Consider the following 25,839-nt stretch of genomic DNA (forward strand, 5'->3'; position numbering starts at 1 on the left):
GGGTCTGTTTTTATGCGGATCTTTTTTATGCGTTTTTGAAGTTATGCGATTTTCAAATGTAATGGAACCTGTCCCTTATTTTTACATGTAGTTCAAATCTTTATAATGCGAATTCGCTTTAAAAATCTAAAATTTAGACTCGTGCAGGTTATAACTGTTAAAGTGTGATTGTGTCATTAGCCCAAAGTTAAGCTCAAATCTTACATCGTATTCAAGAGATACTTTATTGAAAAAACAGAAAATATAAATCTCCATACACTAAAATATTCACACACATTTCCCTGTCTATCCTAGCCTTTCAACTCGGCAGTTGCATGTTTCGCAATGTATTTGATAAAATTATCCCATTCTGGACCACCCTCGTATGACACTGGACTATCCTTGCTGTCTTTGGGCGCCCAAACATTCACATAAAACATTTGGTAAATGCCATTAATTTTTACATTATATTGTTACACGTGTTTTAATGCACTCATCGTCATTATCGAGCACCGTTTATTGATGTTGTACACCGAGATACGTGCACGATATATTTTAATGTTAATATATTTTATACATACATTTTTATACTGGGCACTTAAATCAATGTATACAGTGAAGTATTGATTTTAAATTATATCACAATGTCAATAGGATGGTTATATATATAAATATATATATATATATATATATATATATATATATATATATATATATATATATATATATATATATATATATATATATATATATATATATATATATATATATATATATATATATATATATAACAAAAACAACTCAATTCTTCAGTGCATACATTGATTTCAGCATCCTGTGTACTAAAGAAGGGCATAAAAGTAAATATTTTTACATCGAACATCCGTATCCTTATTTTCTTCTGGCATTGCAGTCAGTAGTTATGCTTAAAATAATTTAAACAAGTTTGAGGATACAACGTCTATAGACATCAATTCCATATTGATGTTTTTTTCCCAAGACAAACATACATTATAACGTAATTTATAACTATTTTTTTTTAAAGAACTTCCATTCTTTGATCAGTATTGCTCCCAAATTTAAACAGTATTGCGCCCAAATTTTGTATTTTTAGTTTTACTTGTACCATATTTTTATCTAGGTGCTAACTATGGTCGTGTAGTACAAAGAATTATCTATGAATTGTTATTAATTTCTGATAACAACAGTTGACCTTACAGAAACTATGTTAAATATTGTATAATTGATAAAATATTCAAATTGAAATTTCTCGAACTTGGGTAAGTTGCTAGATAAAAAATAGGAAAAGATAAACATAGAAAACTATTTGAGAATTCATTTTTCTGCCATCCATAATACATAATACAGTTCCATGAATATGTGTTATCTCAGAAATTTACTTGTGATTTCACGCTCTTGTGTTGCTAGATATAGATCTTGCTAACTTTTTACTTGTTTGAAACTTTAAATACAAATTTTGAGTGTTCGTAGTCAAATAAAGTGCGAGTAAAAAAGGACTGATATGTAAGTAAAATAAGGTGTGTTTTTTCTTCATTATTAATCCTTCTTAATAATTTTTAATTTCATAATTTAATCCTGTATTTTTAAAACAATCAGGGCACGACCCTCATAAGTATTCATTTTCTTTAAAATATTGTTGTAATATGATATTATTTAAAACCATATAAAATAATCATAAATTTTTAATTGTTAAAACATGAACATTTTTTTAAACTTTTTTAAAACAAATTAAAAAATAAATAAAAAATTACAATTTCTTAAAAACCCGCACCTCTAACATCTAATTTTGGTAAAGATTCTTCTGTATCAATCAGCTTCTCACATATGAACACTGCATTTTGGAAACAGGAAATAATGCTGAGTTTTCCTGTCCGTAGAAATCCTCCACAGCGTTCAGCATTATCCAGCGTAGCCGGCTGACCAGGTGACCATTCAGCAAATCCGCTACGTATTAAGGACTTACCTGCAAAATATATTTAAAAAAAAATAAACTAGCAGTAATTTTATAGCACTAGCATGTATGTACAGGGTAGCACAAAGTAAATCACCGTATAGAAAGATGTTATAATTTTTGCAACTGGCATCGTGCGTCAATCATATTTGAAATTTGTGAATTGAACAGCTGCAGTATACAAACAAATTTAGGGTGGTGAATAATCAATTATCCAATTTTGTTTTTGAAATTTTTTTTTACTAAATATAACGGAAATCTTTATTTGGAACTTTATAATTGTTTGTATTGATTGGAAAAGGTGATATCCGTGAAGTGGCTGCCACCTGTGTTGATACACATTTGTGCCCGTTTTATAAATCTGTTTGTATACTGTCTAGTTCACAAATGTCAAATATGATTGACGTACGACGCCATTTGCAAAAAATTATAGCATCTTTCGATAGTGTGATTAATTTTATGCCACCTGTAGAAAAAAGTTCAATCGAAGCATCAATGCAACTTTACAACATTTTGAGTGTGTCCAAATACGTGTTCATAAATCGTGGTTTTCTCGACTTTTTTGACATCTCAACATAGATGAAGAATAATAATAACTGCTAATAATGTGGTGCAGTATGAAAAAATAATCTGGTATTCGAATCTTGCATACAAATAAATGGGTCTCTTCAAAATAAAAGCTTTTCTCAATCTTACAAAGACGTCTGTAGTGAACTCATATGCCACGCGATTGATCAATATATCTATAAGTTCCAAAATTTTCAGTAGTGTGGTTGTTAATCATGGGTAGAATTGGTGAATGTTAAGCGTATATAAAATGATCCCTCAAACCACCCAATGACATGTCATAAGCCCTGCAAATGATTTCCATATTCATTCACTTAGGAATTATTTATGTTTATATCTTATAAAAATAATACTTTATTCTTTTTCATCTATGTTGAGACATTTTAACTGAAAGCTTAAAAAAAAATTTAGCGAACTTTTACATTATTTACAATTTACATAATACGTGAGTTTTCTGAACATTCGTTTTGAGCCCCATGTGCGTGAAATACCTATTTACCTTATTGACGTTTAATCTCGACAGAGACATCGATTAAATCGGGATCATCTGCGTATTCTTGGTCATGTACCTAATGAAATCAGTAAACTTTCTTACCTTCGATTGTCTTAAAAACTCCCTTATGATCACGAAAGCCGGAATGCATGATATTTTTATCTGTTTCTGCTTGTATAGATGCAGGTGGATGTAGATTAAATATGTTGGCCAATAATTCTGCCTCGATAGAGCTGTCAGCTGTCGACAATTGTGAATTTTCTGCTACGCAAGTCTTCTTCGCGTTTTTCCAGGTTTTGGCTTGGTCGTGAAATTTATAACACCGGTCTCCTAATTTGGAATAAATGTATTCTGAAAAAAAAGGAACAAGTATTTAATTTCATATTTTTTTTCATAGTATTTGGACACACTCAAAATATTGTAAGTATTTAATTAAGCTACTCACTAAAGAGATTCAAAAACATGGAGAAAAATTAGTCGCAACCATGGTGTATAAGGCATGACATGGTATCGAACCAGTGTTATCATAATTGTTAATTACTTCGTGATCAGTTTGGCGCTTCAGGTAGCAGTCCAGGGTAATATTAAACAAATTTTAGAGCTTATTTGGCACTATGCACTATAGGGGTGCGGATAAGAGTTGTAATTTAGCGCTTGTCTCGTCAACGATCCTTATTTTAAATCAGAATTCACTTACCAGATTTAATACTATTGTAAGTGCAAAGGGCATTGCATCATAAAAACGCAGTGTGATATTGAATAAATATAATATAGTGATGGTATAACAAACCTTTATCATACGTTGCACATATTGTATTATAACTTGTGGAACTCATGTGGTGCTTGCAAATGTATCTTCTCAGAGTTCCACAGTTGTCTGCAACGTAAGGTCCTCTTCTTAACATGTACACGCAATCTTCATCTCCGTCAATATTCTTAGGCTCGTTGATGTCCCAATTCATTCTTTTATCTGACGAAGAAGTTCCTGAAAAACGTATAATAAAAAGTTTACAAGACAGGTGTTTTCTACTTCTTTTCTTCTTTTTCCATGTTCGCTCCCTAGGTGGAGCATATGCCCAAAATGAGACATCTCCAAGTCTCCGAAACAGTCCGACCATTTGTCGCTTCCAGCAGAGGTAGGCAGAGAGAAAAGAAAGTCACACCAATCTATCTTAGTCTCTTTATTTATAACATTATTTTTGTTTATAAACTTCAAACATTATTTTTGCTAGTGAAAACCTTCATGAAAATAAAAAAATTGGAAGTTTCTTCACAAAACGTTTGAAAATACCATCTTTAATTTTTCATTAAATTTATATTATCACCAATAATTTCGTCGTAAGCCGTGTTAATGCCTAGTCTTCGATATTCTTCATTCAAGAGCTTAGTCTCATTATTGGAGAGAACTACATTATTAATATAACGATTGTTAAAAGTAGAAATGTCTAGCAAATTAATTTAACTATAATATTTTTGTGTCCGCCTCCGTAGTGTAATGGTCAGCACGCTCGGCTACCGTTCTGGAGGTCCTAGGTTCGATTCCCAGGAAGGGGTCAAATAAGTGATTTTTTCACTCTAATATTTATTGAATATTACCCTGGGCTGATACCTAAAGAAGAGAGCTGAACACCTTTCCTTTGTGTGTTAACGATCAAGATAACACTGCGTTTGTATGGCGCAGTGCCCTTTATACCATTAGGGTGCGGATAGGAGTTTGAAAATTATAAATTTTAAAATTAAAATATTTTGTTTTACTATTAAGAAAATCCACAGTAAAATCGGGATACAATTTTGTGTTGTTTCACATTTTCAGCGATGTTGAAGCGCCCTTGAGGTATTGTTTCACGAAAATGGCGCTATATAAGTTATCCAAATTTATTATTATTATTTCAATAAATTTAGCAATTATATTAAAAAAAATTGCTTTGCGACTGCAGATCTGTCAGGAAGCCTAGATGCTTCTGTATCAGGTCTGGGCATGCGGTGGAAAAGCTTTTAATTACCATTAAGAGTTCGAAAATCTCCTTCGGAAGTAATGTCGTTGATACCAATCCAGATATCCTGGGTGGTTTTGCTCATATATCCTCGCAGGCTGATCAGGTCGTCTTTAGTGTAAGGAGCAGCCAATTGCGCTCCTTCAGCAGCGCACATAGTCCTGGCTTCTTTCCACTGCCTTTTCTCCGTATGCTCCTTGTAGAAGGCCTTTTCATTTTCATTGTATACGTAGTCATTTCTGAACTGTGGGGTGTCTTGAGACTTGACTGAAATGAGTAGAAATAATCAAATAAAATGCAAGCTTCAAAAATAGTTTTTATTTATAATTCATATTTGAACCACTGACTTTGTGATTTTCCATTTTGTAATTAAAATGTTACTTTGTTTTAAAATCACTATAAACTTATAGTGATTTTAAAACAAAGTTACATGGTAATTGTATATGGCTTTTATTTGTTTTATTTGTTCGGGAATTGTACAGCTTAACATTAAAAAAAATTATTTAAAGAAAAATTGTTACATTAACAAAAATAAACATTACATTACAGTAATAAAAATAAAGCCAATTAAACAATTCCACATTAATGTTTTAATAACTATGAAAACATTGAGAGATAAAAAAAAGTGTGGAAGTGTGTGTGAGGAAGGGGGTAAAAGGGTAAGGGTATGGTAATTAGTTTTTTTGTAATTTTTTTAATCACACTTGATAACAAATACGAATTGTAGTTACACGCTTTGTATTATATAATTGTATTTGTCTACATTCGTATGTTATAAATATTACATATTAAATAATTGGTGTATGTTTTGTATATACATAAGGCTAACATAACTAGTTAGTTAGTTAGTTAGTTAGTTTTTAAGTCATTGATCTATGAAGGTTACCATAACTCCTATTTATTACAATTTGTCATAAAAATATATAATATTGTTACCATATATCGCTCACTCCTTTCAACAACGTCATATTTCAAAAAACTTGATTTTTCGGGAGATCGTTTTTAAAGTTTAAGAATATAATGAAATGTATTAAAAATAAATATCAAGCCACTCATTAAACTTTTCACTCTGCAACCGATGTTTTTAGGTAAAACTTCAAGGTTTTTTCTCCATTTGAAAAAAAATTAATATATTTAAAAAAAAAACAATACATTTTCTTCAAAATACAAAAACAACCTTTTCTGCCCTGTAGCGGGTAAATATTAAGTTTAAAATATGCCGCTGCTGGTATATAGTACATTTTATGGACATTCCAAAAACATGCACAACTGAAAATTTAGGATTTTCGATATATGGCGTTGTTGAAAGGAGTGAGCGATATGTATACATATAAATTTTATTTTATTTTATTATATTTAAATTTAAATATACTAGCTATATCTGGCCAACTGTTGCTGTGGATAAATGTAAAAGAAAGAAAAATATATTTAAATCACGCAATTTGAAAACAACGTTATTCGAACATATCAAATGAATCATAGAATAACTTTTTTTAAAGATTTAAGATTTTGAACAAAAGCAAATTTATATATTTTTTTACGATACATAGATAATGTGCATTTAAATATATTTAATATATTTCCTTAGTTCCTTTACATTTTGAGTTCATTCATTCCTTCAATCACAAAATTCATTCCTTCAATCGATTAAAAAACACAATAATCCATATTTATAGGTTAATTTAGTTTCCGGTAATATTTTGGTTAAAATGGGAATTTTTATTTTAATCACAGTGATGAAAGATGATAAAAGTTTAATAGCTTTATGAAACAAACTCACCTTCAGTCGTCAAAGTCAAAATGACTACTGACAATGCCCAAAATAATATTCTGCTGCGCATCGCGAAAGAATAGTGACACTTGACATTAATTATCTGTCATGTTTAAAAATGACATAATTTTTTCAACAAAGTTCTTACTGATTATAGTTATCAATTTCAGAGAAACATAACCGATGAACTCTTTTATAGTCTGAAAAAAGAGATAAGTATCTTCCGTTGCTGGAACCTGTTGCTGTCGGAATATGATGAGCCAGGATTGAATTATGAATTTTAATTTCTTAAATGTTTTTCGCAGATACTTTGTGGCACATTTTATAAACATTTTAACCACTTTTTTGTTATAAGTACACTTTAACCTACTGGTTATGACAGGAACCTTGTCATCATCAGGATTTATTAAATTCTAAAACATTAAAATACTCATAATTAATTACATTCCCTTACCAAAAACTTCCACACACTCATATAGGATTTTTTTATCTTTTACTTTACGTTTTATTAACCTCCTTTATCTTAACAGTCTTATCTCGAGAAAAGTCTCTTTAACCTCGTATAGCAATATTGTAATCACTTTGATTTAAAAAAAGGTATGATTCGTAACATTGATAAAAAGGTATATAAATTATTTTGTTTATGTTGGCTTTGCCTATACAAATTTATTCGTATATCATGCTTATTTATGATCGTGCTTTTAAGAACAGTGTCCGTCGATGGTTTCTCCTCGTTGGAAGGGACAAGATGGAAACAGACTTAATTAAAGTCCAGAATTAATAATTGTGATTATTTTATTGTTTAACCTTTTATTGTGTATCTTTGTGTATCTAGTAGTTGTGTATCTTGTAATGTATAAAATCTAATCATTTAAAAATTAATAAAAAAACCATTATTGTATTAACTATATTGTAAACCCTATATTGTAATAACATGTAAGTATTTCGGCTCAACACCGGCTATGCTTAAAGAGCCAAAATACATATAATTAATAAAATACATAAAAAATTATCAATATACCTAAAATAAATAAATAAATACAAATATAAAATATAAATCACTAATTTTGAATTAATATTGTATAATAAATTGAAATATATTTGTATTCAAATAAAATAAAAATTTACATTGAGCCAATCAAAGGGTTAAAGTAATAAAACACAGAGGTGTACTAAGTATTTTGTATTATGATGCGTTATAACAAAATATAATGATTTACAACATTTTGAGTGTATCCAAATACTTTTCTGGAAGACATGAAGAAGATTCTTCTTCATCTTTGATGAGATGTCAAAAAATAATATGAAATATAATGATGTTTATTTTATAAAATGATGTTTCAATCAAATTTCTTTTGATTAGTTTCAGATCTGCGACAAAACTGTAAGAATATTTCTTCCTCGCATCTCAATGGTAGTCCTGTTGTAGCGAACTTGACGGATAGTTCAGTTTTGTCACAAATGGATAGTTGATAATTGTGAACTATCGTTATGAGGGCACTTTTCATCTGAAGCATTGCAAACCTTTGACCTGAAATGATCAAATAAGTGGTTTAGTTATAACTGATTTTGGTAGAGGAACAAGCATAAATTTCTTTGGTCTTCAGTTTAATCAATGAGCTTTTTGCTATAAAAAACGCTGTTCTTTGACTTCAACAACCTCAAAGGGTTATAAATATTTTAATAAAAAGGTTGATCTTTGAGATTTCAAAATGATTTTACAATAACAAAATGCAACACCGAACAATCTCAACAGAACTTTAAATATTTGGGAACCAAATATTTTAATAACCTCTCTACAAAATTCTTAAAATAAATTGAATGCATTTTATATATCGCTCACTCCTTTAAACGACGTCATAAATCAAAAAAATTGATTTTTCAGGAGAACGTTTTTAAAGTTTAAAAATATAATACAATGTTTTAAAAATAAATACTAAGCCACTTATTTAACTTTTTACTGTGCAACAGATCATTTTAGGTAAAACTTGAATGTTTTTTCTCCATTTGAAAAATATTGAGTATATTTAATACAATAATTAAATAATACCTTTTCTTCAAAATGCAAATACTTTCTGCCCTGTAGCGGGTAAATATTAAGTTAAAAATATGCCGCTTTTGCTGGGATATAGTACATTTTCTGGGCATTCCGAAAACATGCACAACTGAAAATTGACGATTTTTTTTTATGACGTTCTCGAAAGGAGTGAGCGATATGTTAATTGAAAAATCAAACAAAAACACACAAAAAATTGTTTTTACTAAAATGTCATAATGTATATCAATTATTAAATATTAACAATAAACATTGAGTGTATGGTAAGTCCCTCTCCAAGCATAAGAGATTACTCTCTTTATAGCGTAACTAGCATAAGATTTGTTAAAAGTAGAAATTTCTAGAAAATGCAATATTTTTATAACCATTGTTTATTTAAAAATAAAATTTAAAAAAAATACCAGTACTAAATAATAGTAAGAAAATTTATAATTTTCAAAAATTAAACAGATGTATACCACTTATTGAGTTTTATTTCATTAGTTGTTTTCATCAACAGATGAGTAGTAAATTTTACTTAATAATCACCTGTTGGTAGAAACAACTGTAGTTTTCGAAACTAGTACGCTATAAGTGGTATTATAATAATAATAAAACCCTTATCCGCACCCCAATGATGCATAGGGCACTGCGTCATATAAACGCAGTGTTATCTTGATCGTTTACACATGAAGGAAAGGTGATCAGCCCTCCGCTTCAGGTACCAATCCAGGGTAATAATATTGAAAAAATATTACAGTGAAAAAATCACTTATATTTATTTTACCCCCCTTGGGAATCGAACCCGGGACCTCCAGAACGGTAGCCGAGCGTGCTGACCATTACACTACGGAGGCGGACAAAAAGGGGTATTATACAAGTGTTTATTTTTTTTTCAAATAATCAATGGGTACTGAATAGGTTATTCTTATAGCGAATTACAAGTTTTGAACTATAATACAATTGACACTCATTTTTCAATTGTTTTCACACTCAGTTTTCTTACCAACACAAGTTCTCGGTCCGCTACCGAAGGGAATGTAGGCGAACGGATGTCTTTTGGCCGTATTTTCTGGATTGAATCTCTCAGGATCAAACTTCATCGGATCTGGGTAAATATCAGGATCCATGTGGACTCCCAATACGGGTATAATAACCAAGGTTCCCTTTTCTATTACACATTTACTTCCGGGAATCGTATAATCCTTTGTACAAAATCGGAAATGCGACGGGAGAAATGGATATTTTCGCATGGTTTCTGAAATTAATGAATGATGAATTATTTTTTTATATATCACTCACTCCTTTCAAGAACGTCATAAATAAAAAAAAACACGATTTTTCAGGAGAACGTTTTTAAAGTTTTAAAATATAATACAATGAATTAAAAATAAATATCAAGCCACTTACTGAACTTTTAACAGTGCAACAGATCTTTTAAGGTAAAACCTGGGTTTTTTTCTCCATTTGAAAAATATTTAGTTTATTTAAAAAAATAACTAAACAATACATTTTCTTAAAAATGCAAAAACAACACTTTCTGCCCTGTAGTGGGTAAATATTAAGTTTAAAATATGCCTCTTTTGCTGGAATAAAGTAGATTTTCTGGGCATTCCGAAAACATGCACAACTGAAGATTGTCGATTTTTGATTTATGACGTTCTTGAAAGGAGTGAGCGATATCTCAACACTAATGTGTGTTTTGTTCGTTTTTGATAAAATACCATATATTCTTCTGTAATTCAAAATCAAAACTATACGTAGGATATAAAAGAAAGATCCTACGGCACAAGGTCTGGTTTGGTTTTCGAAAAATTCCTATTGGTGAAAAAAATTGACCTTGGGAAATTAAATATTTTGAAGAATATGATACGACAATGGTTGAAATCTTGGTTCAAGTTTTTACGACGGTCCTTGCACTCTGTGTCAACATGTCCTCAAAACAAAAATGAAGCTTACATTCTTTTTTCCTAAATAATGAAGCCAAAAACTCATTTGCTTATGTAAATAGATTATGCTCTTTGTAATAAGTAACACAGGAATTTGTAGACAAAAGTTAACAAGTCTTTAAAATATTCAAGTTCATATAACAAAGGAGCGAAACGTTTTACATTATGCATTAACTTTAATTTACATGAATGTCGATGCTTAGTTCCGTACAACCACACGCGGAATCAATAATTAGTGGATGTTTCGAAAGATTTTTTGTCACATCTAACTCATTAACTTTTTATAATTATATGCAAAGCTTAACTGGCAGTACATAACAGAGTCCTTGTACCAACTCTAAAATTATTTTATTTTAATTTAACTTTCGATATAATTTATGGTTATTTAACCGTAGATTACTAAACTATCCAACGAGTGACGTTGTTACGAAACATTCATATAAAAAATCATTCATTCATTCAAACCCTTATCCGCACCCAAATGGTGCATAGGGCACTGCATCATAGAAACGCAGTGTTATCTTGATCGTTAACACATCAAGGAAAAGTGATTAGCCCTCCGCTTCGTGTATCAGTCCAGGGTAATATTGAATAAATATTAGAGTGAAAAACACTTATATTTATTAGACTCCTCTTGGGAATCGAACCCGGGACCTCCAGAACGGTAGCCGAGCGTGCAGACCATTACACAAAAAAAGGTGGAGGTAAAAAAATACGACATAGAAATAAAACGGGAATTATTATGACAATCAAAAACTGTTATTAATTTAGAAGTATGTAATAATTACATTCTTTGGGTTTAAAATATCACATAATAATGAAAAAATAAAGTATATTAAGAAGGTACTGTGAAGAAAGGGGCGCAAAAAGACGCGATCATTGATTTTTCAGGGAAATCGTCATTTTGACGTCGTAATTTTTACGATAGTCAAGTATTCTAGGGTTAGAAAAATCAATGTAGATCTGAATGTAAAGTAGTAAAAGGGAAATTTTGGAACAGGTAGACATTTTGGTATATTCGGGAAGTATGCTTCCTAGGGATGGGATAATTGATAATGATACAGAAATGAGAGTGAATGCTGGTAATAGGGTGAACGGTACTCTGAATTCATTTAAAGCAAATAAACCCCTTTCAGCAAAAGCTAAACTAGTAGTACACAATGGAGCTCTGGTCCAATTCTAATGCATTGAAGTGAAGCATGTAGTTGGCAAAATAAGGATGTAAGTATCAGAATGCAGTCGAAACGCGATCTCTAAAACGGATGTGTTTTTAATTGATTTTAACACGAATAGAAAATTATTTCAATTGTAGTTTTATGTTCCCTATCATACAACTGGCCCTTATACTCACACAATGGTGCATAGGGCACTACATCAAATTAATACAAGGTTCATAACACATGATCACTACGGCTGTCCAAACTCAAAACACAGTAAGGGACATTTTTTGTAGTACATTTTTTTTTTACATTTTTGGACTAAGTAGATTCTACTTAGTCCAAAAATGCAAAAAAAACGTACTACAAAAAAAATATCCCTTACTGTGTTTTAAGTTTGGACAGCCGACTACATAATGAGCTAATGTACCTTTAAATTTAAAAAAAAAGTGTTTTACCTTGTATAACTTGCGTCAGATAATCCATTTTGGCTAAAGTATCATACGTGATTGATTGGTCGTTTTCCTCGAGGAATCTGTCGACTTCCTCTCTCAGTTCGTCTTGCACTTCTGGATTCTTGGCCAGCTCCAGAAGGGCGTAACTTGCCATAGTGGATGCGCCCGAGTAGCCCGCTATGAAATAGGCGAAAGCTTGGGCCGATATCATCTCCATCGAAAGTTTCTCCCCTGCATAAAAAAGCAAATAAAATCATTAATAATTAAAGAAAACACTTCGTTTTTTACCACTTGAGTTTTATTATAGACTACATGTTTCAGAAGTTAAACTTCCATCATTCAGGTCTGTATAATAACTATATGTTATATGTTAATATGTTATTATACAGATCTGAATGATGGAAGTTTAACTTCTGAAACATGTAGTCTATAATAAAACTCAAGTAGTAAAAAACGAAGTGTTTTCTTTAATTATTGTAACATGTTTTACCACAAAGTTAATGCCGAAACAATAAATAAAAATCATTAATATTCATATTATTTTTTGACATCTCTTCAAAGATGAAAAAAGAATATGGAAGTCTAAGCATTTATGGAGCTGTCGACCGTCATAGGCTGGTTTAAGTGATAACTTTACACACGGGTAACATTTACCAATTCTACTCATTATTGACAACCACATTATTTAAATTCTTGGATGTTCCATTTATATTATATGAACCACTTAAGAAACTTGTTCTTTAATCACTAGAACTTCACTAGATACATCTGTTTGAGAGATGAAATGAAGCTTTTTACTAAGCAGATTTTTTAATTATTATGTGGCGTCTGAATCCTGGATTATAATCACATACATGAGAAACGCCAGAAAATATCATTTTCATTTTTATTATTCTAGCTTATAATTTGACCAAGTAATTTATTAACAACATTTTGAGTGTATCCAAATACTTGTTCACAAATCTGGATAATCTCCGGTTATAGGAAATGTTTAAAAAAAAAAAATAATAACTCCTATGGTCGGAGATAATCCAGATTTGTGAACCAATATTTGGACACACTCAAAATGTTGTAAATCGTTAATATTACCTAATATCAATTGAAAAATATTTTCTTGTAAGTTGTAAAAAATATAGTACATATATGCATAAGACTGGTCATGACATACGGCATAGAATCAAGAGCTGATACCACGAGAACACCGAAATGAAGACTCTATGACCCATTGCAGGTATATCACTTCGCGACAGAAAAAGAAACTCTAAAATAAGAAGAATCTACGATGTCGAGGATGTTGTACGATGGGGAAGAGTAAGAAGACGTTTCTGGAGAGATCATATGGGAAAAGCAAGTTCAGATCAAGTGAGGATAGCAGCAGACGAATGCATAGAGGTAACAGGCCCCCAGGAAGACCACATAAACGATGGAAGGACAAACTGGTCTTCCACCTCCCAAGAGCGGACTCAGAGAACAATAGGACACAGTCCTACATAAAGAAGAAGAATAAGAAGATAAAAATATGGCACTTCATAAAAGGTGTAAAGAAGGATGAACGTAGACTGAATGCTGTCGAAATATCTGACTAATACTATTATATAACAACATTTTAATGTGTGTCCAAACACTAGTTCACTATCGTCTAGCTCCAGCTTCAGACCTTGCATGCAAATAAAGTGTCTCTGCTTAATAAAAGCTTTCCCTCAATCCAACACAGATGGCTGTTGTGAACTCATATGTACAGTACATATGAGTTCACAATACTTAGGAGTTTGATCAATATACTTAGGAGTTACAATTTTTTTACTAATGTGGTTGTCAATCATGGGTAGAATGGTGAATATTGCACGAGTGTAAAGTGATCACTTGCTAGCCTATGTCAAAACTCCTGTAAATACCTAGAATTTCATCTTATTATCCCCAACATATCTAGCGACAGAATACCTTTTAGAGCCGTCATAACCGTTTCCATATATTTCTTTAAAATTACCTAACATCCAAGTGACTCTGAAATCTCGCTACAGCTTATACAGCACCGCTTATCATGGCTATACATAGGCTACAACTTTATAAATTTTAAAGCCTTTACCTACTAATGAGTGGATTTACTGTTCATGTTTAAAATTACTCTGATTTCAAGTCATTCATCAGTGAAAATTCAAGGCAAAAATACTAGCACTCTAATGTATTTTTCTAACAGTTTATTTAATTATAAAAACGCATAAGAAGTAACCCTGACTCTTCTCTCACTCAATTAATACCTGTAATGGTTTCATTTGAACGTCAAATATTCAAAAAAATACTTATGACAGAACCAAAGCTGTAAATACGTACATATTATTGTCATTACGTTGACATGAATATTACATTTTACTGAGATGTAAAACCATTTATCAACGATTGTTTTCAAAATATAAAAAATAAAATGGTTGCTTTAAAAATATTGTTTATGCCTCTTGTTAATAGCTTTTAATTGTTTCAAAAACGATTTAAACATGTTAAGGACATGAAGATGTTCGTAACTAATTTTGTTGTTGGAAAAATATACTGTATTTTATGTTTTGTACTGGAAACATCGATCATCATTATTCATTCAGACGATTCTACTTTTTACATATTCATAATACGTTTGTGTGTGAGTGAAGTATACCTCAATAATTACTAGTCTCTCGATATGAAACTGGCTGGATTACGTGATCACTTTATACACTCGACCAACACTGAATATTTCCAATATTGGCTGAATTATGTTCAAAATACATGGTCTTTTTGGAGCTTTAATCTGTTGTCTTTGATATTTTAGTCAAGGATAGGATACATTTCTTTAGAATAAAAGTTATGTAAACCTTAATACATGTAACTTGCTCCTTATAATTCATTGTTCACTTTGTGTAATACCACTTAAAAACAATGTTATATTGCCATACCTCAAAGTTTACAATGCAACATATACAATATACTAAATATGTGTTTTTAAAACACGACAACAACGAAAGTCACAACATTTTGGGGGTGTCTAAATCCTCGTTCACAAATCTGGGTTTCTCCACTAAGGAGATATTTTTACGTTTTTGAAATCTCAACAAAGACGAAAATTAATATTTTTAGTGATCAATTTATACTCGTGTAACATTCACCATTTTACCCACAATTGTCAAAAATGTAAATAATTCAATTACAACGTCATTCGGTTATAACAGAGATAATATCTTGGTCTCTTCAATGGCACTATAACCGGGATTCACTGTATTACATCATCGTTATTAAAGTACCTTCTTACTATTACATCTTGAATAATATTTCTGTATAAAATAAAATCACATATTTTGTATATCATCAAGGAGTCTAACAAAAATGTTTCATGATATTGATGAGGTATTCGCTTTGTTACATCATCGTTATTACAGTACCTTCTTACTATTACATATTGAATAATATTTCTGTATTAAATAAAATCATCGCATATTTTGTATATCATCAAGGAGTATAATCACCGAAAATCTTTTATAATATTGTTATACTCTCTTTTGTAAAATCTTTATAAATCGCACAATACGGCTCAATACTTTCATTTCCATTAGCGAAAATTACATAATATTATTCTGAATTTTTCTTGACATAACAAATCCATTATTACAGTGGCTATTATTAAATCATATAATTGTTATATAGTATTTGTCACCGTAAGTCTTATTTGTTCATTAGGCTTTAATTTTTGTAATGACGTTTCTTGTTGGAATTGAACTTACTAAGTTAGTTAGTCAGTTTTTTGGTGGAACTGCATTTTATATAACATAATATCAACTTTTTAGTTTTTTCCACATTTATTTTATTTGACCTGTGACCAGATGTCTTCATTACTGACATCATTAGACTGGTGGAAAGCTAGACGAAATTCTATGTTATATACACAATTAGGCAGGTGTAAAAAATATTAAATCGTTTTGTCAAAAAAATTCGTATGAAATCATGTTTTTCAACCCCTGCAGGCCCCTTCCTTAAAAGAATTTTGTCTATTGATGATTTAAATTTACATACAAAAATCCATTTATGTAATATATTTTTTTATATCCTTCTAAAAATCCTTACCATTAGTTATATGTAATAATTATTATAATACACTACTTCAATTCATTTTGTCAAAAAAAAAAATTAATATAAAATAACTCCAAAGTGGATAAACCCAGATTTGTGGACACACTCAAAATGTTGTGAGAAATTATTAGTTCTAATCAATAGATACTCAATATTACCAACATATTTTGATCAATGATCAGACAAAATTTAAAGCAAATGTTTGCTTTATAGCATGGTATAAAAAGATTTTTATTACGTGGTAAAAAAATTATATTATGACACGTGTTTCGATGCAAACCACATAATTATCGAATACGGTGATTGATAATGATGACGAATGCATCGAAATACGTATCTCAAGAGTATTTGTATTTATCAAGTAATGTTTCAATTAAAATTACATGTCATAAAGTTAAAAAATAAAAGATTTACCTGATTTAAAATTCATGTCCTTCATTTCAATCATCAACTGGATAAAATCACTCATCAGCAATCCACTTTTTTCCCTATTTTCCATTATCTCAGGAAAGACGTGAGTAAAAAACTTGGTAACATCACTCTTGTAAGGACTAAGATACAGACTTGTCATGATCGAAGGAGCAACTGCACATAACATATCAATAGTCCAACAATACATGTTCTTGTTGAAAGCACTTCTTCCCATTTTCCTGAACTGCGTATCGGGATAATTGAAACTGTTTAACTGGACACCAAAGTTACATAATCCTACTGAATCGGTTGTAAATCTTTCCAATAAATCTTTGACTCCTATTATCTTGTTGGTTCCTATATTCTTCTTCATGTAATCCGATAGATTCTCAGCACAGTCCATCATCGTTTGCATCATGTTCTTTAATTTTAACGTTGTAAAATTTGGAGACAGCTTGACGCGAATTTTTCTCCACTTTTCCCCGTCTAAGTTGAAGAAATGTTGTCCCAATGGGTCCACTTTAGGGTTGGACTTGAGTCCATGTTCCAGAAAGTAGTGGTGATCTGTCACCATTACCGACTTTACTAGGTCCAAATCATTGATTAATAATGTCTTTTTAAATACCATTATCAACCCGACAAAACGGTGATGATGTTTAGTTTGATGGTACCAGTTCGCCATGGACACTCCTAGGTTTTCACCGGATATAATAATTTTTCCTGCATGACCAATGGGAAATTTCGCTGGAGGGCTGTAAAAGCCTTTTCTTTTCCAGCATCCGTATGCGTATATCGTAAGTAAGTAAATCACGACAGCAAATAAACATATTTGAAGCATTGGGATTGATTACAATTATAAAATCAGTTATCAAAACTATCAAGTACAACTCTTCCTCACAATATTTGAGACATTTTTTTTAATGAAATCGTTTAAAAATTCCAAATGATCTAGACAAAACTGTTTGCAACATACGCGGTTGCGTTCCTTTCTCTCACTAACAACAGAAAAAGTATATTTTAATATATATAGCTTGAAAGCCCAGAACACTAGTTCGGCCATATTAGATGCCATCGCAACGGAATCTAATGGCCGAATTCTGTAAACTAGTTAAAAGTTTTCAATTCAACAAAAAGTCCATGGAAAAATATAGGTGAAGCAGATCTTCATCCCATTCGTCTTATTATATCTGAAATTACTTAACTGTGGAGAATAAAAAAACACTCCAATTTACGAGTGTATTTAAAGATTATAATTATTACTTCAAAATAATTATTTTTTTGTTCTACATCTGTAAAGAAATACAACTAAGTATTTTTAGGAGGGTATATTGCTTTTTTTCTCTTCTGTAAATTCCAGATGGAGTTAGGAACCATACGGATTGACACAATGATATACCGAAAAAATACTTAAGTATTTAAATATTTTATTAAATCCCTTGTAAAATACCACTTTTGAGATTATTTATACAAACACTAATTTCCAGAACTACGTATGTTCTCATCAACAAGTGAAAATACAAACATTACCTGATTGAAACATTTACACTTCAGAAAATCTTTATTTCTCGAAACTTATCGTGTTTACAGGAATTAAATGAACAAATATTTTTTTATGTTTGACTCATGTTATTCCACAAATTAATGCCTAATCAAAACTTATTAGGTACGTATTATCATCATCCATTTATTACGTTTATACATGACTAATATTAAGTGAAATAAATGATACAAAAAATGTCATAACGTAATTATGATGAAGTCTCTAGTTTTTCGTTTCGCAAAAATTAATCATTTAACACATTTCGAGAATACTTCCATACGCGAGTCTAATGACAGTTTTAACGAAATGATTTTTCTAAAGAATCTAAGCATAATAGTATAAATACACTATACGATATACGAGTATCAGTTCTTCTTGGCTAAGCACTGCAAAGGAATACATCCTATTTACAATATTCACTGATAATTGAAAATATTGTATAATAAATTGTGGGATAAAGGATTTTACTTAAAAAATTTTAATTTATATACAAAAAACGAGAACTCAATAAATGGCAGCACTCAACATACTATACATATATGGTAGATTTTTTTTAAATAATTTATTAAATTCATTTAACATCTAATTTTTAGCATTATCTGTGTCGAATAATTTTGAACGATTGAATAAATGGTTCAATCTTAAAATTCGTTTTTTTTATTTTGATTTGTCCCAACTCTATCTCAATAGTTCTTTGCCTTGATTCAAATAATTTCTAATTTAAATTTTATATTAATAAATAGCAGTATATCTTAAAATTTATAGAAATTGAAAGAAGTCATCACAAAGTGATTGAAAAATTAATCAATTAAATATTTTTTCAAATCGTTCGATTGTAACATATTATTTTTTAGACATCTCATCAAAGATGAAGAAGAATATGGAAGTCTGGATATTTACGGGGCTGACGACCGTCATAGGCTGGTTTAAGTGATCACTTTAACACGTTTAACAATGTGACATCCATATTCTTCTTCATCTTTGATGATATGTCAAAAAAAATATATGAAAAATAATAATAATAATAAAAATAAAAATAATAATAATAATAATATAAAATTTATGAGGCGAATGTAGTTGGAAAAAGAAGCAGAGGACGACCGAGGAAAACTTGGCACAATCAGGTATGTCAAATACTTGAAAGCGGCCGGGTCAGGAGTCGTAATAATCGTCGGGTATGTATGAGGAGATGCATGAATGTAGAAGAGGCAAAGAATGTTTACAAAGACCGAGTGGTTTAGCGTTCGATTCTCTCTGCCTACCCCTGCGGGGAAGCGGCGTGATGGTTAGTTAGTTAGTTAGTTAAAAATAACTCCCATAATTGGAGATAATCCAGAACAATTATTTCGACACACTCAAAATGTTGTATATTGTATCATAGTTATCGTTGTCTTCTTTTAAAAATATAAAACATTCAATTTCTCTCTTTTAGACAAAATTCTGTTTATTAATTGCTTTTAATCAAATAATAATAAAATAAAAAAAATAATAACAAAAACACATGATAACTCCCTGTATCCCATTTATCTAATATATTCTATTCTCTAATTAAATACAGACGCTTAAGGAGTCACCCGCCTAAAACCCCTGAAGCGTACGTTTACCATCGATTTTGTTTAACAACTTTTTCAACGAACATTGTCATAAATACAAAAAAAATACAAAAAATTATTTTAAATATAAAGATTATCAACAATAAAAAACTGTCATGTACATAAAATTATAATTATTGTTATACTTTTGTACGACTGAATATAGATGACATTAAATGTTAATGGGTTATTTTTATATCCAAGACAAACGCCCTCGTAGCCATTAAAATGTCTTTAAGGGTCTCATTTCCCTGATATTTTTTAATACTTAATTGAATAAGTGCACATCATGAAAGAATTATATAGCTGTTTTATATTTTATAACAGTACGCAATCGATGTTTTAAATGAATATTAATTATTAAAACGGTTTGCAGGAAACTGTAAGTAATTTTTTGATTACGAATCAGAAATTCTTTAAATCCTATATAAATATGAGTCTCAAAATCCCATAAAAATAATGCGTTTAATTTTATGTGAACGAATGTCTATTTATCAGGTGGCCTTGTTTTTCAAACGAGCTGTCGACTCTCGACCGTGTAAAAGAGAAAATCTTTAGTGTCATTTGAAGTTATAATTACGACCGTATTATCCTAAGCATTCATAGTCCCCAAAAAGGATTACGCTTTCCATGGACTTTTCATTAATCATTTGTTTTATTTCTTGCCTTACAGCAAAATGACACACACTCTCTTTCTTACATTACATTAATCCCTCGATTAACGCTTTTTACACACATACGCGAATGTCTTAACGATTGCATTTCTCATACCATTCATTTTATATTCTGGTATTGTCTGTAGTGTTTCCCCATCAGATATGTATTTTGCGTAGACTCTTTCATTGTCGGTTTTTGATCACACATCAAAACCAGTCTCTAGCATATCACTCATTCCTTTCAACAAAGTCAAATATAAAAAAAAAACTTGATTTTTCAGGAGATCAATAATATGAATTAAAAATAAATATCAAGCCACTTATTGAACTTTTTATTGTGCAACAGATCTTTTTAGGTAAAACCTGAATGTTTTTTCTCCATTTCAAAAATATTAAGTATATTTAACAAAAAAAAACAATACCTTTTCTTCAAAATGCAAAAACAACACTTTATGCCCTATAGCGGGTAAATATTAAGTTTAAAATATTCTGCTTTTGCTGGGATATAGTACATTTTCTGGGCATTCCGAAAACATGCACAACTGAAAATTGACGATTTTTGATATATGACGTTGTTGAAAGGAGTGAGCGATATGGGAAAAAGTACAAACATATTTTAAAAAAAATAAACTATACCCTTTCTTCAAAATGCAAAAACAACACGTTCTGCCGGGTAGCGGGTAAATATTAAGTTAATGTAAAAATAGCGGGTAAATATATTAAACATATTTTTCTATGGTCAGCAAATTCTCGGAATTCCGTTTTTGGTTGCAATTCTGAATTCCCAAATACCGGATGCTCTACAAGTTTTATGAACTATATAGGAATATATCGTAGTCGTACAGGAGAAAGTGACCAACTAACATAACGTAAATTGTTCAGGAGGGCCATTTAAGCCACTTTTGCTTAGCAAGAAAAACTAAACATCAATGTAGTTAGTCATGTTTAACAAGTCAATATATTATACTTCCAAGTTTAAAATCCTTTGGGATTTTTTTTAGGGCAATATTAAGCCAGTAAGATATCAAACAGTCGATGATCACGTTTGTGTAAAAAAAATACACTTGGTCACTTTTTCCTGTATGACTACGATATAAGACTTCTTATATTTTAAAAGTGAAGCTGAAATTTATCCTTTTTTTAAAAATAATATAATACTATCATTTTTATAAAATATTATACTCTTCAAATGTAGTAACTACGTGCGTTGAGCAAGAGCTTCGCATCTCATCGATTTGACAAATTTCAAATTGAGAGTGAATAAATTATTTTTACCTCTACCGGGAATCGAACCAGGATTTCCATCGTGGCATCCGGACGCGCCAACGACTTCAATAGTGACTGGACTAATCCATAAGTACAGAGTTTTGCCTCCGTGGTGTTATGATTAGCGTGTTTAACTACCGTGCTGGAGGTGCCGGGTTCGATTCCCAGGGGGGGGTGAAAATAAATACTAGTGATTTTACACTGATAATATTTATTTAATATTACCATGAACTGGTTTCTGAAGCGTAGGAGTGATCTCATTGCCTCCATTGTAAGTGACGATCATGAAAACGCTGCATCAATATGATGCAGTTCCCTATGCACCATGGGATGCGGATAAGGGATAGAAGAAGAATAATTTTATGTTTCATTATTAAAGCTATAATTGAAATATATTCTTTACTCGTTATAAAATTCAGAGAGGGGTAAAATTGTATAAAATGAACCTTTCAAAATATTTTTTTTTGTTATTAAAATATTACTTAAGTGGGAAAAGATTTCTGAACACTGTTGTACACTTTCAAGATAGCTAAGACTTCCGCGGTAAGGCCATTTTTCACTACGTACAAAAGGATCGAGGCAGCTTCTTGTACGCACAATGCTATAGAGATGGCAGTGCCATTCCGACGGTTGGACAACACTATACAGTATTGTATGGTATCTTTCATGTAAAATAATAAGGAAGACGTATGGCTGTATTCAAGATTCCATTAAAAAATTTAGTTGCAAAAAGAAGCAGAGGACGACCGAGAAAAACTTGGCACAATCAGGTATGTCAAATACTTGAAAGCGGCCGGGTCAGGAGTCGTAATAATCGTCGGGTATGTATGAGGAGATGCATGAATGTAGAAGAGGCAAAGAATGTTTGCAAAGACAGAGTGGTGTGGCGTTCGATTCTCTCTGCCTACCCCTGCGGGGAAGTGGCGTGATGGTTAGTTAGTTAGTTTAAAAAAATTACCTTAAAACCAAAACAGGCCGATCCTCTGCTTGTCATCCGGTTAACCCTTGAATACGGGACATTCGTAAAATTTACGACGGGCATCCAATCTGTGGGGAGCACCGAGGCTACACATGTAAAGAATGTAATGACAACTAGTGTGTATCTATCGAGTGTTTTTGCCTAGAATTTTCACTCATGAATTACATGAAATTATAGTAACTTTAAACATAAAGAGTAAATCCACTCACGAGTAGGCATAGGCAGTAAAAATTAAAAATTTAAGCATGATAAGGGCCATGATAAGCGGTGTTGCATAAGCCGCAGATAGATTTCAGAATCACTTGGACATTAGGTATTTAAAAAAACTGTGAATCTTATTTTTTATCGGTATTTTATGTTTGTATTTTATATTTTATTTATTGTTTCGGCATTAACTTTGTGGTAAGACATGAATTATCTTGAAAATTTAGAAATCCAAAAAAACCTGAATTCTAATAATAATTTATTATATAATATATATTGTTTCAAAATTCTTCACCATTGCTTTCCATTTTTCCTTTGTTTTCAAACTCCGTCCCTTGACTAACCCCTTCCCCTTACTTTCCCCTCTCCTTATTTACAGAACAATTTTATATTTTATATTTTAGTTATTATACAGACCTGAATGATGGAAGTTTAACTTCTGAAACATGTAGTCTATTATAAAACTTAAGTGGTAAAAAACGAAGTGTTTTCTTTGTATTTTATGTTAAGTTATCAAAAAGCACGATGGGCTTATTTTTTTTATTTTTTTAGTAAATGTTTCTGGTAAAATAGAGTCGTATATTTTACTTATCGTGATTCGTATATTTTACGATACTCCCATCTTAAGGCAAATTGAAACAAGTCCCAAGTCCAAGTGGTTTAGGATTAAAATCATCATATTCTCTAATAAGTTACTCGCGCTCAACACCATTGTGTAAAAAATCGATAGCCAACTGTTACACAGTGACCTATGCATTTTTGTGTGTGGATAAAAATTCCACATTTTTCTAATTTGTAAATTGCAATTATGTCCTCTTCTTCTTCTTTAGCCATCTCTCCGCTACTGGATCTGCCTCTTTCATATTTTTCCATGCTTCTCTATTTTCGGCCGCTCTTGTTAATTTTTTGCTTTCGCCAGGAATCAAATGAAAATGCAATCATGTACATATGTATGTGATAAAAACCTGTCCAAGCACAAGAGCGCAGTCTCTTTTTTGGAGAGGCTCAGCGCAACTTAAATTTTAAGATTGTAAAGTAGAACTGTACCGTAGAACGGGGCTACTTGAACTTTGATGTGTTACTTGAGCTCAGTACAAAAAAAAAATTAGATCGTGGTATCAGACTCCTGATCGAAGTATCGTGACAATAAGTGTCATTTGTCAGGGAAGCAATGAATCATGTCGATACGTTAATTATTGTAGACCAAATACAGATTTTTTTTGTACTTCAAAACTCAATTAACACATCAAAGTTCAAGTAGCCTCGTTCTACGGTATAGAAATTGTCTGAAATTGTAGTGACTATTTAAAAAAATAAAAATGTTCAAATAAAAATATATTTCAATTTTTTTTTTAAATCCTTGTCGAAATTCGGTAGAGTCCGTCACATCATTATTTTGGTGGCGGTAATGTGACAGGTAACAACAAAAGTGATAAATTATACCTCCATGTTGAATGAAATAATAATAAAAGAAATGAGTTTCTTACGTAAATACGCTTTCAATGAGTAATGAGTGGACTCTTGAAGTACCAACAGCAAAGAAGGCCCTTCTATGGAGTATTATCCATATTATTACGTACAGTTGAAGAAAAAATATCGTATCCATTCATGTATTTTAACCCGTTAGCCGAAGATAACTGTACGATTTTTTCAAAAATAAATCCTTACATCTTAAAACTGTGGTTAAATTGTGTTAAATTGTGTTGTGTTTAGGTGGAAGAACACCTAAACGATGGAAGGATAGCTGGTCTTCCACCTCCCAGGACCAACCCGAGAATGACAGGACCTAGTACTAAAAGAAGAAGAAGAAGAAGATCTTAAAACTGGACATGATACCCCGGGACCGATTGACGATATTTTATTTTTATAAATAAGGAAAAAATCTTTACCGTGATATTTTTTATTAATTTATTTGGCAGTCACCCAGTGAAAGGATGTTTCTGCTAGTGTTGAGTATTATTTTTATTTACACAATAAAATTATAATACAATAGAAAATAAAAATGACAGTTAATACTAAATTTCATAGTTTAAATGCGTTTAGCTTTATAATTTTGGAAATTATGACCACAATTCTAGAATTTGGTTAAAAAAGAAGGGTGGATACTTGGATGGGATGTTTGATTCATGCCTGTGTTTAGCTGTTTATAAATAAAATAAAACAATTAAAAGAAAAAATTGTAAAATTAAAGGATTAAAAATACGTATTTTATTTTGGTTTTATATTTATAATGATAAAGTCTAAATCAATAGTAATTTTAATAATGTCGTTCGTTTTATTACGGGATATAAAAAAAACATAATTACATTGCATACTACAAGTAAGCATCACGCCGCTTCCTTGCAGGGGTAAGCAGAGAGAATAGAAAGCCACACCAATATGTCCTTGATAACTATCTTCGCCTCTACACGTTCCACATTCATGCATTTTCTCATACATACACGCCGATTATTTCGACTCCTGACCTGACCACTTAAAAGTATTTGAAATACTCGATCGTTCCAAGTTTTCATAGTTCTTTCTCTTCTTCTATTACCAACTATTCTATAGCTTCTGTTATTATTATCATTATTATTTTGTGTATGTGTAACATAATATGCTATGCTGACGATGCCACCATTACAGCCGAATCAGAAGAAGACCTGAACAAATCTTCCAAACAATACAACTTGTCCTGTCTCCATAAATTATCATCAGTATTATAAATTACCTTTAACGTCGTGTCGG

The 25,839-nt window shown here is 31.0% G+C and overlaps 2 protein-coding genes across 2 annotated transcripts; both read right to left on the bottom strand.

Annotated features, from left to right (window-relative positions):
* Window positions 1-1,517: 1,517 nt before the first annotated feature.
* LOC148304497 (macrophage mannose receptor 1-like) lies at window positions 1,518-6,978 on the bottom strand. Its single transcript, XM_088268195.1, has 5 exons — window positions 6,786-6,978; window positions 5,015-5,272; window positions 3,802-3,996; window positions 3,114-3,362; window positions 1,518-1,963 (listed from the first exon to the last, which is right to left on the bottom strand). Exons 1-5 carry the CDS (start codon window positions 6,844-6,846, stop codon window positions 1,758-1,760), a joined length of 969 nt encoding a protein of 322 aa, XP_088124321.1. The 5' UTR covers window positions 6,847-6,978; the 3' UTR covers window positions 1,518-1,757.
* Window positions 6,979-7,944: 966 nt separating this feature from the next.
* LOC148304498 (putative cytochrome P450 6a14) lies at window positions 7,945-17,875 on the bottom strand. The gene is made up of 4 exons (XM_088268285.1): window positions 16,879-17,875; window positions 12,376-12,603; window positions 9,818-10,069; window positions 7,945-8,307 (listed from the first exon to the last, which is right to left on the bottom strand). Exons 1-4 carry the CDS (start codon window positions 17,711-17,713, stop codon window positions 8,117-8,119), a joined length of 1,506 nt encoding a protein of 501 aa, XP_088124411.1. The 5' UTR covers window positions 17,714-17,875; the 3' UTR covers window positions 7,945-8,116.
* Window positions 17,876-25,839: the final 7,964 nt, after the last annotated feature.

Source organism: Brachycentrus maculatus, unplaced genomic scaffold (assembly GCF_059751285.1).
Source record: "Brachycentrus maculatus isolate JH-2025_06_01 unplaced genomic scaffold, ASM5975128v1 h1tg000315l, whole genome shotgun sequence".
Classification (NCBI taxonomy): domain Eukaryota; kingdom Metazoa; phylum Arthropoda; class Insecta; order Trichoptera; family Brachycentridae; genus Brachycentrus; species Brachycentrus maculatus.